The sequence below is a fragment of the Cyprinodon tularosa genome, unplaced genomic scaffold (assembly GCF_016077235.1).
Source record: "Cyprinodon tularosa strain WSP-4 unplaced genomic scaffold, ASM1607723v1 ctg379, whole genome shotgun sequence".
Classification (NCBI taxonomy): Eukaryota; Metazoa; Chordata; class Actinopteri; order Cyprinodontiformes; family Cyprinodontidae; genus Cyprinodon; species Cyprinodon tularosa.
In genome coordinates, this window is record NW_024039095.1 from 539,815 (window position 1) to 554,096 (window position 14,282).

At 40.9% G+C, this 14,282-nt stretch overlaps 1 protein-coding gene across 12 annotated transcripts in view; it reads left to right on the top strand.

Annotated features, from left to right (window-relative positions):
* Nucleotides 1-410: 410 nt before the first annotated feature.
* kirrel3b (kirre like nephrin family adhesion molecule 3b) overlaps nt 411-14,282 on the top strand; it is a 211,151-nt gene continuing 197,279 nt past the window's right edge. For all 12 annotated transcript variants that reach the window (XM_038296858.1, XM_038296859.1, XM_038296865.1 and 9 more), the window contains exons 1-2: nt 411-675; nt 818-887. In XM_038296858.1, the coding sequence (XP_038152786.1) occupies nt 845-887 (43 nt within the window). In that variant the 5' untranslated portion in view covers nt 411-675; nt 818-844. The remainder of the gene's footprint in view (nt 676-817; nt 888-14,282) is intronic.

Consider the following 14,282-nt stretch of genomic DNA (forward strand, 5'->3'; position numbering starts at 1 on the left):
GGGAATGCTAATGTGATCATCAAGCAACAAGGATGCCAATATTCTGTTCCGTCTATAGAATCCCCCCCCCCTACTGGTGAAGGGAAAAATGCCCTTTTTGTTGCTGTCAGTGTTATTTGTTGCTACAGGGTCTCACAGCTATTCTTATTCTAATTGAGGTTCTCCTCTTTTTCTCCCATGGTAGCTCCGGTTCCCAGAGCGAAGACCCAAGCCTCCTCACTGAGCCACAGCCACCCAGACAGCCTGGCTGAGAGGCAGAGAGTGAGAGAGGGAGGCAGAGATGGAGGGAGGAGTCTGGAACTCCATCCACTGACTGCTTTGTGTGTGTGCCATGAATTGGATGAGCAAGAGAGAAAGAGAGGGAGAGAGAGAGAAGAGGAGGAGAAGGGAGGGGAGGGGGGCAAGTGAGGGCTATAGACTCTGAGAATGGATGGGCAAAGAGAAACAGTGCAAGCAAGAGAGGAAGAGTGAACGTGCGTATTCTAAGAGTCAGCAGCGAGGAGGCAGAAAGTCCACAAGCTCACATCACCACAGCAGAGAACGACAGGAGGATCGGGCACCCAGCCACTCTGAAGAGTCAAACACACACCAAAGAGCCACGGAGGGAGAAGGAGAAGAGGAAGAGTACGGGGAAGAGGAGAGAAGGACAGAACACACACATCCAGCTTTCTTCTGGTAAAAAAAAAAAAAGACAAAAAAGGAGACATCACTAAGGGACCATAGCATCATCCAGAAGCGCACTGGAGCACTTTCTCTTCTTGAGCATTTCTTTGTGCCTGTCAACTCCTATTTCACACTAGCCTACTGTTTCCCGTAGGTTTTGACCTCTTCGCTCTCTCCAGCCATGATCCCTTGGGTGCTCCTGTTCCTGTGGATCTCCGGACATAGTAAGTTCTCCAGAAAGATTTACTAATTGTATGTTATCTTCTGTGCTTGTGATGGTTGTGACTTTTTGACTCAGAGCCTTGTCTTCCGACTTCTCGTCTCTTGCTGTGATGTGTGAGCTTTTTGCTGCCTTGTTTATTATTTTTCTTTGTTTTTCACTGATTTTTACATTTTGCTGCCATGTGCACTTGGATGTCTGATGCAAACAGGAGAAGAGGGAATCAAGGGGGAAAAAAGTCTGAGTGTTATCGTGCAAAGGTTTAGTTTTCTACAACTGGAGTTTGAGTGGCTTTCAGATACACAAGGGATAAATACTTCCTATGTGGCTTTATTATTCCTGTCACACTCTCACACATTCACACGCATCAGCCCTTTAACCCTATTGAAGTTCAGTAAAGCGTCCATTTCTTAGTCCGATTGCTTTAAACTGACAGCCCGTTTTCCATCAGTCCGTCTATGGGGGGTATGGTTTGGAGAATGAAGGCAGAAAAGTTAAGAGGTTAGAGCTTTTCTATCACAGTTTCTTTTGGACTGTGCCTGTTATTATTTTTATTCACTAATAAACTGCTGGTTGATAGAATAAGGGATGGATTATTTGTATCCTCAGATTGCCACCAGGTGGTTGTCTTTAGGGAGAGAAAAAAAGAAAACAATAAAAAATTAAAGAGCAAAGCAAAGTACAGCCAAACTCACAGCGTCCGATTACTCGGACACACGCAGGGCTGATTCAGGCAGCAGCTGTTTGTCACTTCGCGACATCACACTGACGCACAGTGAGCTTGCTCCGGTTAAAACTGCCCCGGGGTCAGGGTCAATGACAAAGTCGCCTATTTTCCTCTCAAACTGGACCGTTTTAGGTCTGAAGGAATGTTGATTTCAAACAAAGGGATGTAACCCTTGATCTGGAGCAACCGCTAGAAATAGGTTAAATTCTTTCTGCTTCATTCTGTAGGGTGACTGTTGTCGTTTAGCGTGGCAGCCGGTGAATCAAAGTCGGATACATGCTGCTAAAACAGCAGCAACACATAACACTTGGTAAACAAGTAATTTACTCTGTGGCTGACTTCAGCTGTTCTACATCTTGATTTATAGTCTGTAGAAAAGAACATTGCTTATAAAACAACTAATTTGCTCTAAGTATGTTTCTGCTGAAGTTCTATGTAGATTTGCAGAAATTCTTTGCCAAACAATCGTCACTTTCAAGCCGACAGTGGAGGTAGTGATGGGGAAGGGAGTCTCTAAACATTGCTTAACATCTTTTTACATTAACAGCTTTGATGAGGCAGTACGTGATTGACCGCTGTGGAAAGTGCTGATTTGTGTAGTGGGATAGTTATCGAACATCACACTTGGTATCGTGGAAGCTGCTTTCTAGCTGTGTTTCTGCTTTGCTGTTTATTGTTTCCCCTGGTTTCATCTTCAACTCTTCCTATACCATCTGTGCTTTACCTTGTTGCAAAAATACATGATCAGTCAGTCTCCTTTCCTTTACTCTGTTAAGCATCTGCTAAGCTTGGCTTCTACAACTGATCACTGCTGCAATTCTGCCATAGCGATAAAAAGTGGGTTCATTTATAGTTATGCTAGACTTCAGAAACCGATGCCTTGTGAGTGTATTTTCCCTTGCTTTATAAACCTTTATGTATCACAATTTCATGCACATATCATCACAGATTTAGTCCCAGTACGGGGAACAACTAACACCATATCTCATTTTACTGAAATGAGAGAACCGCTGCAACTGGATTGAAATGGGATTGTGCCGCATTTCAGCAATGTCAGTTATTACCCTAATATAAAATATCACTTCCCTGCCAGGTAAACAAGAGATAACAACCCTACGTCCCTTTGCTTGCCTCCAGGGGGAAAGGGAAGTGCTTCCCAAAGCTTTCTGTTGTACAAATTACGGCTCTGTTTATGTGCTGAGCCAGTGTCAGCAGAAAGCTGAGGGGGAAAAAGAAACAATCTTGCTTTTATGAAGAGGGGCAAGGAGAGAGTTGTTGTCCATGCCGTACTAGACTTACCTATGCAGCTGTCCTGTGAGACGGCCACAAAGAGAATTTAAAAAATGAAAGAACAAGGGACAGAGTGTTCTTTGTGAGTCAGAGAAAGTCTGGAAAAGTAAGTTGACGTGAGTGTTTTCCAAATAAGTACAGACAAAAAGAATATTAGCATCTCATTGTCTAAATCAATCAATCAATCAGTCAATCAGCAAATCCATCTTTCTATTCATCCACAGTTAACTGTCTTGTGCTTTTTGTCCATGTCCTATGTTGAAGGTCTGGACACAATAGACAATATCAACCTTAAATTCATTAGAAATATTTGTTATTCAGACTATACATAGTCTTGGAGCTTTGGAGATCTGAGATCAAAATTTTGTAAATTTGATATGATAATGGTGTATCAACTCTGTAGACAGAAGCTAAGAGATGATTCAGACTAAATGGAAAGACACAATGCTGTTTTTTTTTTCCTGCCATAGCTTTGAGAAATAAATGGCCCAAAACGAACATGTTGAAGGGAGAGAATAAGCAGAGGAAAGGTGTTCGATCTGCTCCCCAGACCAACAGTGTGCTGTTAGCACATCTAGGGCACCTTACCTCTGTGCTGTCACCTCTTCAGCCTTTGACAGATGACACAGCACCAATTCAATTCAATTCAGTTTATTTATATAGCGCCAAATTCACAACACATGTCATCTCAAGGCACTTTACAGTTCAACCAGATCATACAGTCAAATTGATACAAAGTTTTCTATCTAAGGAAAACCAGTTGATTGCATTGACTCATTGACTCAAATACAATCCCCCACACTAAGCCTGCTTGTAGCGACAGTGGAGAGGAAAAACTCCCTTTTAACAGGAAGAAACCTCCAGCAGAACCAGGCTCAGTGTGAGCGGCCATCTGCCGAGGCCGACTGGGGTTCAAGGAGACAGAAGCAGAGATACAAAAAGCAGCTGTAAAAGGCGGCCCGGTCCAGGAAACACACAGCCAGGCAGACGAGCTCCAAGGCAGCTCCCATGCCAGAGGACGAAGAGAGCACATCCACTCAGTCACGGTCAGAGAAACAGGACCACACTGGAAAACAGGCCGATCTCCAACATCTATTAACAAGGGTGTTGATAGAAGCAGCACAGCTGATGTTTTTTTCCAGGATGACGTCACAGCCAAACAAGAACAGACGAGGCAAAGCTACTCTGAGGAAAAGCAGAGAGAGCAGAAGGTTAGAGATTGAACTAACAGATTCTGCAGAATAGGAGAACAGAGAGAGAATGAAGCAGAATGATGAAATGGGGGTCCCTATGTCCTCCAAAAGTCTAAGCCTATAGCAGCATAACTATAGAGATAGCTCAGGATAACCTGAGCCACCCTAACTATAAGCTTTATCAAAAATGAAAGTTTTAAGCCTAGCCTTAAAAGTAGACAGGGTGTCTGCCTCACGGACTAAAACTGGTAGTTGGTTCCACAGGAGAGGAGCCTGATAACTAAAAGATCTGCCTCCCATTCTACTTTTAGAAATTCTAGGAACCACTAGTAAACCTGCAGATTGAGAGCGAAGTGCTCTGTTAGGAACATAAGGAACAATCAGATCTCTGATATAAGATGGAGCTTGGCCATTTAAGGCTTTATATGTGAGAAGGAGGATTTTAAATTCTATTCTTGATTTAACAGGAAGCCAATGAAGAGAAGCCAGGATAGGAGAGATACACTATATTGCCAAAAGTATTTGCTCACCTGCCTTGACTCACATATGAGCTTAAGTGACATCCCGTTCCTAATCCATAGGGTTCAATATGACGTCGGTCCACCCTTTGCAGCTAGAACAGCTTCAACTCTTCTGGGAAGGCTGTCCACAAGGTTTAGGAGTGTGTTTATGGGAATTTTTGACCATTCTTCCAGAAGCGCATTTGTGAGGTCGCACACTGATGTTGGACGAGAAGGCCTGGCTCTCAGTCTCCGCTCTAATTCATCCCAAAGGTGTTCTATCGGGTTGAGGTCAGGACTCTGTGCAGGCCAGTCAAGTTCATCCACACCAGACTCTGTCATCCATGTCTTTATGGACCTTGCTTTGTGCACTGGTGCACAGTCATGTTGGAAGAGGAAGGGGCCAGCTCCAAACTGTTCCCACAAAGTTGGGAGCATGGAATTGTCCAAAATGTCTTGGTATGCTGAAGCATTCAGAGTTCCTTTCACTGGAACTAAGGGGCCAAGCCCAGCTCCTGAAAAACAACCCCACACCATAATCCCCCCTCCACCAAACTTTACACTTGGCACAATGCAGTCAGACAAGTACCGTTCTCCTGGCAACCGCCAAACCCAGACCCGTCCATCAGATTGCCAGATGGAGAAGCGCGATTCGTCACTCCAGAGAACGCGTCTCCACTGCTCTAGAGTCCAGTGGCGGCGTGCTTTACACCACCGCTCCGACGCTTTGCATTGCACTTGGTGATGTATGGCTTGGATGCAGCTGCTCGACCATGGAAACCCATTCCATGAAGCTCTCTGCGCACTGTTCTTGAGCTAATCTGAAGGCCACATGAAGTTTGGAGGTCTGTAGTGATTGACTCTGCAGAAAGTTGGCGACCTCTTCGCACTATGCGCGTCAGCATCCGCTGACCCCGCTCCGTCAGTTTACGTGGCCTACCACTTCGTGGCTGAGTTGCTGTCGTTCCCAAACACTTCCATTTTCTTATAATACAGCGGACAGTTGACTGTGGAATATTTAGGAGCGAGGAAATTTCACGACTGGATTTGTTGCACAGGTGGCATCCTATCACAGTTCCACGCTGGAATTCACTGAGCTCCTGAGAGCGACCCATTCTTTCACAAATGTTTGTAAAAACAGTCTGCATGCCTAGGTGCTTGAATTTATACACCTGTGGCCATGGAAGTGATTGGAACACCTGATTCCAATAATTTGGATGGGTGAGCAAATACTTTTGGCAATATAGTGTATGATCTCTCTTTTTCATTTTCATTAGAACTCTGGCTGCAGCATTTTGGATCAGCTGAAGGCTTTTAACTACAGTTTGTGGACTTCCTGATAGTAAAGAATTACAATAGTCCAGCCTTGAAGTAACAAATGCATGGACTAGTTTCTCAGCATCACCCCTGGACAGGATATTTCTAATTTTTGCAATGTTCCTCAGATGAAAGAAGGAAATTCTAGAAACCTCTTTGATATGGGATTTAAATGACAGGTCCTGATCAAAAATAACACCAAGATTTTTTACTTTATTATCTGAAATCAGTTTAATCCCATCCAAATGAAGTGACTGGCTAATCAGTTTCTTTTTCAGAGACTCTGGTCCAAAGACTATAACTTCTGTTTTGTCTGCATTCAGAAGCAGAAAATTAAGAGTCATCCAGGTTTTTATGTCTTCAAGACATGCCTGTAATCTATGTAATGGGTTAGCTTCATCTGGATTTATAGACAGATATAGCTGGGTATCATCAGCATAACAGTGGAAATTAATCCCATGCTGTCTAATAATTCTACCAATTGGGAGCATGTATAAAGTAAAGAGAATTGGTCCTAGCACTGATCCCTGTGGTACTCCACAGGTAACCTTTGAGTGTGTTGAAGATCTATCATTAACATGAACAAACTGAATTCGATCAGATAGATAAGATTTAAACCAGTCTAGTGCTGTTCCTTTAATTCCAACAAAATATTCAAGTCTTTCTAAAAGAATATTATGGTCAACTGTATCAAATGCAGCACTAAGATCCAACAGGACGAGCACAGATACAAGTCCATTATCTGAGGCCATGAGAATATCATTAGTGACTTTCACCAGAGCTGTTTCAGTGCTATGATGAGCTCTAAAGCCAGACTGAAACTCTTCAAAAAGTTCATTATGGTGGAAGTGATCGCAAACTTGTTTGGCAACTACTTTCTCAAGAATTTTGGATAAGAAAGGAAGATTGGATATAGGTCTATAATTGACCAAGTCATCTGGGTCAAGAGACGGTTTCTTAAGCAGAGGTTTAATTACAGCAATCTTAAAAGCTTTAGGTACATATCCCTGTAACAGAGATAGATTAATCACATCTAAAATGGAGGAGGAGATCAAAGGGAATACCTCCTTAAATAACCTGGTTGGAACTGGATCTAACATACAAGTTGAAGGCTTAGATGAAGACAATAATTTTGCTAATTCAGAGAGTTCAACTGGATCAAAGCAGTCTAAACCCGGTTCAGATTCCATGACTACCTCAGGTACAATCGCGGATAGAGGAGTGCTTATGATCTTATTTTTAATAAGATCAATCTTATTTATAAAGAATCCCATAAAATCATTGCTGCTAAGAGCAGGTGGAAGGGACGGTTCAACAGAGCTATGGCTCTGGGTGAGTTTGGCAACTGTATTAAAAAGAAATCTAGGATTATTCTTATTCTCCTCTATTAATGAGGAGAAGTATGCTGCTCTTGCTTTACAAAGGGTCCTCTTATACAGCAGTAAACCATTTTTCCAGACTAGGAAGGACTCTCGCAGGCCTGTGGAGCGATATTTTCTCTCCAGTTTCCTAGCATTTTGCTTCAAAGTACGCAGCTCTGCATTAAACCAAGGAGCAAGCTTTCTATTTTTAACGGTTTTCATTTTCAAAGGAGCTGCGTTGTCTAAGGCAATACGCAGAGAACTAGCAACCCCCTCAACAAAATCATCAACCTGTGAAGGGGAATAAGCTAAGCTTTTGCACTCTGCAGCACTGCTCAGTGACACAGAGCAGAGAGAAAGTGAAGCAGATTCTTTAAAATTTATAACTGCACTATCTGATAAAGATCTACTAAAATTGAACCTTCTTTTGGGGGAGGAGAACTCTGTTAAAGTAATCCTGAAGGTTATTAGAAAGTGGTCAGAGAGGACAGGGTTGTGAGGAAATACTGTTATTTCTTCACATTCTATGCCGTATGTCAGCACAAGATCCAAAGTATGAAGATGAGAATGCGTGGGACTATTCACATTTTGAACAAAGCCAATAGTGTCTAAGATAGCATTAAAGGCTGCTCTTAAGCTATCGCCTTCAATGTCAGCATGGATGTTAAAATCTCCCACTATGATGACCCTGTCAGTATTTAATACCAAATCAGAAAGGAACTCTGAAAACTCATCTAAAAATTCAGAGTAAGGACCTGGTGGACGATACAAAGTTACAAAAAGAAGAGGTTTTCTTGCCTTGAAATTTGGATCAGGGAAATTAAGGGTTAAATGTTCAAAAGACTTGTAGGAATTAATTGTTTTGGGAGTAATCAGTAAGTCAGACTCGAAGATTGTTGCTACTCCTCCTCCTCGCCCAGAACTTCTGGGGATGTGAAAATTTAAATAGCTTGAAGGAGTTGCCTCATTTATGCTCACATAATCCTCTTGCTGCAGCCAGGTTTCTGTAAGGCAAAACAAGTCAATGTGATTATCACAAATCAAGTCATTAACTAGTAGACTTTTAGAGGAAAGCGATCTTATGTTAAACAGACCGCATTTAATTGTTTTAACTTTTTCCCCAATTGGAGTTATTTTGATTTTAATTAGATTATCATGATTTACTCCTTTGGGAATCTTTGCTAATTTATTAGATTTTGGTCGTGGGCAAGACACTGTTTGGATGGAGTAAAGAGTGGGTAACAGTAGAGAAGCTGCAGAGATGTGTGTTAAACTACAACTCTGCTTCCTGGTCTGCACCCTGGGTGGTCAGGGTTTTGGAGGACTAATAAATGTGGCCAGATTCCTAGAAAGAAGAGCTGCACCATCCAAAGTGGGATGGATGCCGTCTCTCCGAATCAGACCAGGCTTTCCCCAAAAGGATTGCCAATTATTAATGTAGCCCACGTTGTTTTCAGGGCACCACCAGTCTGGAGGATCATTGAGACAGGTCTCAAGAAACACATAAACCTCAGGCCAACTTGTTCACTACCGCGTCCACTTCTTTTCACCACTACCCCCTCGTCCCCATTTTCTTACCTTTACAATATATCATTTTCTTATTGTCTTCAATAGTCTCTCGGTTCCTCTTTTTATCTCAGAAAGGATCACTTTTTTGCTATTTGTCCTTTATTTTATTCTTTATTCTCTAAACATTCTTTTAACTTTCCTCATATATCTTTTTTTTTATTTGCTGTGGTTGATTGAGTACCCTGTCTTGGCGGATGAATAGGCAGCATATTAAAGGAAAGCATGAAAGCTGTGTGGTAGAAGGAGCAGCCCAGGAAAACTCCTAAACTTCATGTCTGTTATTCAAAAGAAAACTGACAGCAGAAATAGTCCATGTTGTCACATTAAGTGTTTTGAATCCATCCTTCCCTCTCAGCCATCCTATTTATATCCGTTCTTCTTAAAGGCACAGCACACACCGTGTCTAGGCTTATCATTTAGTCAGGAAGACTTAAACTCAAGCTGTGCCCACTAGGGGCAGAGCTGCTACTGAGGAATTAAAATCCCAATCTTCTTAAAGATCGCCTGCCCCTTTCCTGCCCTACTCCGCCTTCTTCATTATCTCCCACCTCCTCATCATCTCCTGTCAGAACCCCTGACTTTGCCACCCAGCCAAGCTAAGCCGTTTTTTAGTCCTGAAAAGCGCGTCTTAGTATCCCCCAAAAGCCCTTATTTCATTTACTGCTGTCTATTAACTGCTGTCCTACGACTCTAAATCCGCTTTTCCACAGCAAGCTTTGATACATATTTCTCATCCAAGGAATAATTAAATGTCTTTCCAATGTTGTGTTTGGATGTGGACTTTCATTGATGGGGAAATTATTCATTTCTCTCTCAAAAAAAAAAAAAAGAAGAAAAAAAAGAAAATCATGCAGTCCACATTTCTGGACTAACTTTTGTAACATAATATCTATTAAAGAACTTAAATGCACTGAACAGATACATTTTTCTCATTAACATTTTTACAGCTCGCCTTTTCTGTTATACAAGAAGGAATTTACTGATTCTTTTCTCACTGCTCAAAATGAATGTAGGAAATTGCAAAATATCTAACATTCCTCTATGAGATCATTTTGAAATTAATTTGGTCTTTTTCAGTTAAGGAGAGAATGTTTCAGGTTGCTTTAGTTTAATTGCTAAACCAAATCTGATGATTATTAGTGCTTAATATTAGGATTATAGTGATCAGAAAAAGATGAAATTGTTAAATTGTCTGAGTTCAGCTCAAAGAAATTCAAAAAGAATCCAACAGTAATGGCTGTGATACCTACGAGCTACAAGATGCAGTCAAAACAGCTATGCTTTGTTTTATAAAACATTATTGTGATTTTGAACATTTATTGAATACCATTTAGAAGCAGAAAACACATCCATGATTGATTCTTCCTACCAAGCAGCACAGTCACGCACTGTAACACATGATGTCATCAGCTCATGATGGAGCCCAACGGCATGTAGTTTGTTTTCTTGTTTGTGCTGCATGTCCCATCAAGGCTAGCCAGTTTAAATCACCTCCGTCGCTGTGACCCCTGCTCATTTCTGTGCCGCGATAGATTAAGCCCACTGTAATCCCTCTGAGCCGAGGGCCCTGTTGGATATTTATGGTAATAAGGAAACATATGAATAAATAATCTTAGATGCCGCCGTTGGACAGCTGGAACTTGTAAGTCCCAATGTTTGTCAGGAGCTGGGTGACATTCAAAGGGATGCAGTTTCAAAGGAAAATCAATTGCCTTTGGATGACAGCGGAAAAAGGAATCAAAAACACTGTTCAGTTAGACGGCTGATAAAACTTTTAAATAAATACAACGATCACAGAGTAAATAGAATCATCATATAACACCATAATGACTGATTTCTACTTGAATAATGTACAGGTATATCCACAATTTCAGACTGTCAGGATTCAGGTCAGCCAGGAAGAAAAAAAGATTAATTTGAACTCTTCTGTGAAAACCTGCCAATGAACTGCTTCTTTTTATCCAGTCGGTCAACAAAATCAAGCTGTTTACTCTTGGGTTTCATTATCTATCTCGAAGACCCTTCTCCCAGCCTCAACAGTCTTTTTTAATACCAACCAATCAACCCCAAGCCCCTCTTCTCGTCTCCCTCTCCCTCTCTCTTTTTCTCTCCCTGACACGCTGCTGCTGGATCTCATTCCTCAGGGATGAATTTACCCAGATTGGAGCACTCAGCAAAAGGGCATTATCCCGGATTACATGTCTGTTGGGCGGCAGTGTTAAGTAATTCAACCAGATGCCGTTGTGATCACTGGGTCACCTGTGAAGGCGAGGGTAGCAGCTGCACCTCTTCTCTCAGCTCTCTGCTCTCAAATCTCTGTCCTTCTGAGACATTATCTGTAGAAGGGTAGTAAAAGTTGGTCTCTTTTTAAAGATAGCTCAGCTGTTACATATAAAGAAGAGATGGAAACCCTTTCTAACCCCGGTCAGGATTTGGGAAAAGATTATGGCACGGATTACTGTTTTTTAAATTGCAGTTTAACACACAGGAAACAAAACACTATGTTTTCCTCATAGGCATGTGTGTTTGGATATGGGTGGGGGTTGGGACAGGGATGTGTTGAGAGAAGGGTGTTGGATCGGGTTGTGTTATTTTTTATGCTGGTACAGTTATGTCAGACAAAAGATGTTTATTAAACATTCTGCATCTCCTAACCACTAATCCAGCATCTCTTCATCTGAGGAGTCTTATTTTTAACTAGCCTCTAGCTATTGTGACTGTCTGTTCAGAACAGTTGGTACAAACACAAACACAAAGTTGGTACAAACACAAAGTAGCTCTCTCAGTCAAAATCACTGTTGGTGCGTTAGTACATCTTTTATTAACATATTTACCTGAAATATAAAGTTTTTTTTTTTTTTTCGATCTATCTTTACTATCTCCTTAAAAAGTTGCTGTTTTCATTAGGTGTACTGAATAGAGATATTAATGCTGTAGGTAAGCCATAGGAAAACAGTGTCTAAATAATAAAAATCCATAGATGCTGTTTTTTTTAATATTTGTTGCTTACTGACATGTTTGATGCTAATAAAAACATCAAGAAATTTTGAAAATCAACTTCTTAATGATCTAAAAATATATAAAGAACCATTAATGTTTGACTTAAAGATTAACCATTTTATATTGTTTTGTACAGTATACGGATGTGAGGTCAAACATACAAATTCAAAACGGGACATGGACACTAAATCCAGCTAAATAAAATAAATAATAATAAAATCATGTTTGAAAAGTATTTTTTAGTAAAAAACTGATAAAGTTAAGTGGAGTCATTACTTAGCCCCAATGCTACCTGAGTTCAATTTAAAAAGGCCTAGTCCATATGAAAAAGTAAGCCAAGGAAAGGGGTATCATAGGATTACATTGGTGACTAAACAAAGGGATGAGGTTTGCTTGATGAGATACTTTATAAGGTAGGTAATGAGAGTTGAGGTTGAGGTGAAGGATTAAGATGAGGGCTGCAGGATGTAGGGGTGACTGAAGTAAAGGGAAGTAGGGGTGAGATGAAAGATGAGAAACAAGGGAGTAAGGAAGGGATGCATGATAAATGGTAAGGAATGGGGGATCAAGTTGGCATGGTTGATGAATGAGGGTTGAATAACGCTGAGATAAATGAAGATGCATTTAGCGATGAGCTGTGGGGAGTATTAAAAAGAGGAATGAAAATGAGGGAAAGAAAATGGGGAATAAGGTTGGTGGGGATTAGGGATGTAGGCGTAGGGGCTGCAGTAAGGACATGGGATTGAAAAGGGCATTCTGAAAGATTGTGGAGACAGATATAAGGGGCAACACGTATGTATGAAGGAGGAATGAAGAAACAGGAATGAGAGGTAAAAGATAAGAGAGTGAGGCTCTAAAAATGGGTTTGGTAAGCATGTAAGCATACAGGGTGATATATGAAATAGGATAAGTGAATGAAGGATTTGGGATTATGCAGGTAAGGACAAGAGATGAAGGTTGAGAAATGACCTCCAATTTACACACAGCTCTGCACTTCATCGACATTGGTTGCAATCCTAATTTACACTGCATGTTCTCAGTTTGCTGCAAAGCCCAGAGGTGCGGCAAGAAGCATGCATGACTTAAAGCATATAGGCGGACCAATAACAACAGTTAAAAGTACATCAGTTTAGTTTTTTTCCCCTCAAGATATTTTAGGTAGTTCTGTGTTACAATGTGTGAGCACAATGGACATAGAGAAGCTATTTGCTTTTACTTAAGTTGGTTATCAATACCTCATCCTGCTACAATAATTTAAATGGAAAGGTATTAGGATAAAATGGCACAATGTTGGAATGGAAAAAAAATATTTTCATACTAGGTTGTAAATGGAAAAGCAAGAACAAGCTGAAAAGCCAAGAGGCTTATCAATACTTACCTGTTAACAACATTTGCACTGTGCTGATAAACAAAAGCAGCAATAGGTGTGCATGAAGTTATATGTTCAAACAAGCCAGTGTCTGAATGATTCATACCTTACTGGTGAAGCAGCCATGCAGCTGCCGTCCTATTACCACAGAATGCACCTCATCAAACCAATGCCATTTTGTATTGAAAAATAAAAAATTCCCTCTAATAATTCATGGTGCTCTTCCTCCCTATCGTTCTTGTTCACACGGGCATGCTTAAAGACACAGAGAAAGGTGAATATACACTGCTGGTGCACAGGTCCACTTAGACCAAAGGTACTTTGTTACATGACTCAGAGATTTCAGCCAATAAGACTGATTAAACAAGCAACTTACTGTTAAACAATATTTGGGGTTTTCACCACTAGCTCTATTTTCATTTTATTCTTAGATTTTTTCAGATCATGGGCAAGATAAAAACAGCTCAATAGTCCAACCTTTGTTGAGCCATTTACTCCGATGCTCTAAACATTTGTTTGAGACCCAGCCAAGCAATCCATCGAGATGATGGCGACTAGCCACAAGATGCATGAGGTGCTTTGGTGCAGGTGACACCTAAGGAATTGGGTTACTGATCAGATAACAACTTCCTGGTGTTTGTGGGGAAGCTTTTTGGACAACCAAACATTACACTTGGAAGAACTTTTTTCTTCAAGCTTTTTGCAGTTTCCCGGAGCTGCTTCAACTTTCAGTGCTTTTATCTACCAAAGGTCCCTTACAAAGGACTGGATGGAAAACAATTGCCTTTCCTGGGCACTTCTCTGCCTATGTATATGTGTGAGTGTGTGGCATTTGTGAAATTGGGCTATGCTCTTACTATTACTACTACAAACCCTGAATTGTAATATAAATGCAAATCAGCCTTATAATTTGTGCAGCATATAAGACGACAGAAGCCCCTCACCTGTTAGTGCATGTCTCTGCTTGTCATTAACACAACAGTGATAGTTAAATACTGTCAGCAGATAATGTGTGAAGCATTTTCTTTTGTAAGCAAATCTGGAGGCTGATGTATGCTTTCTGTCTCAAATGT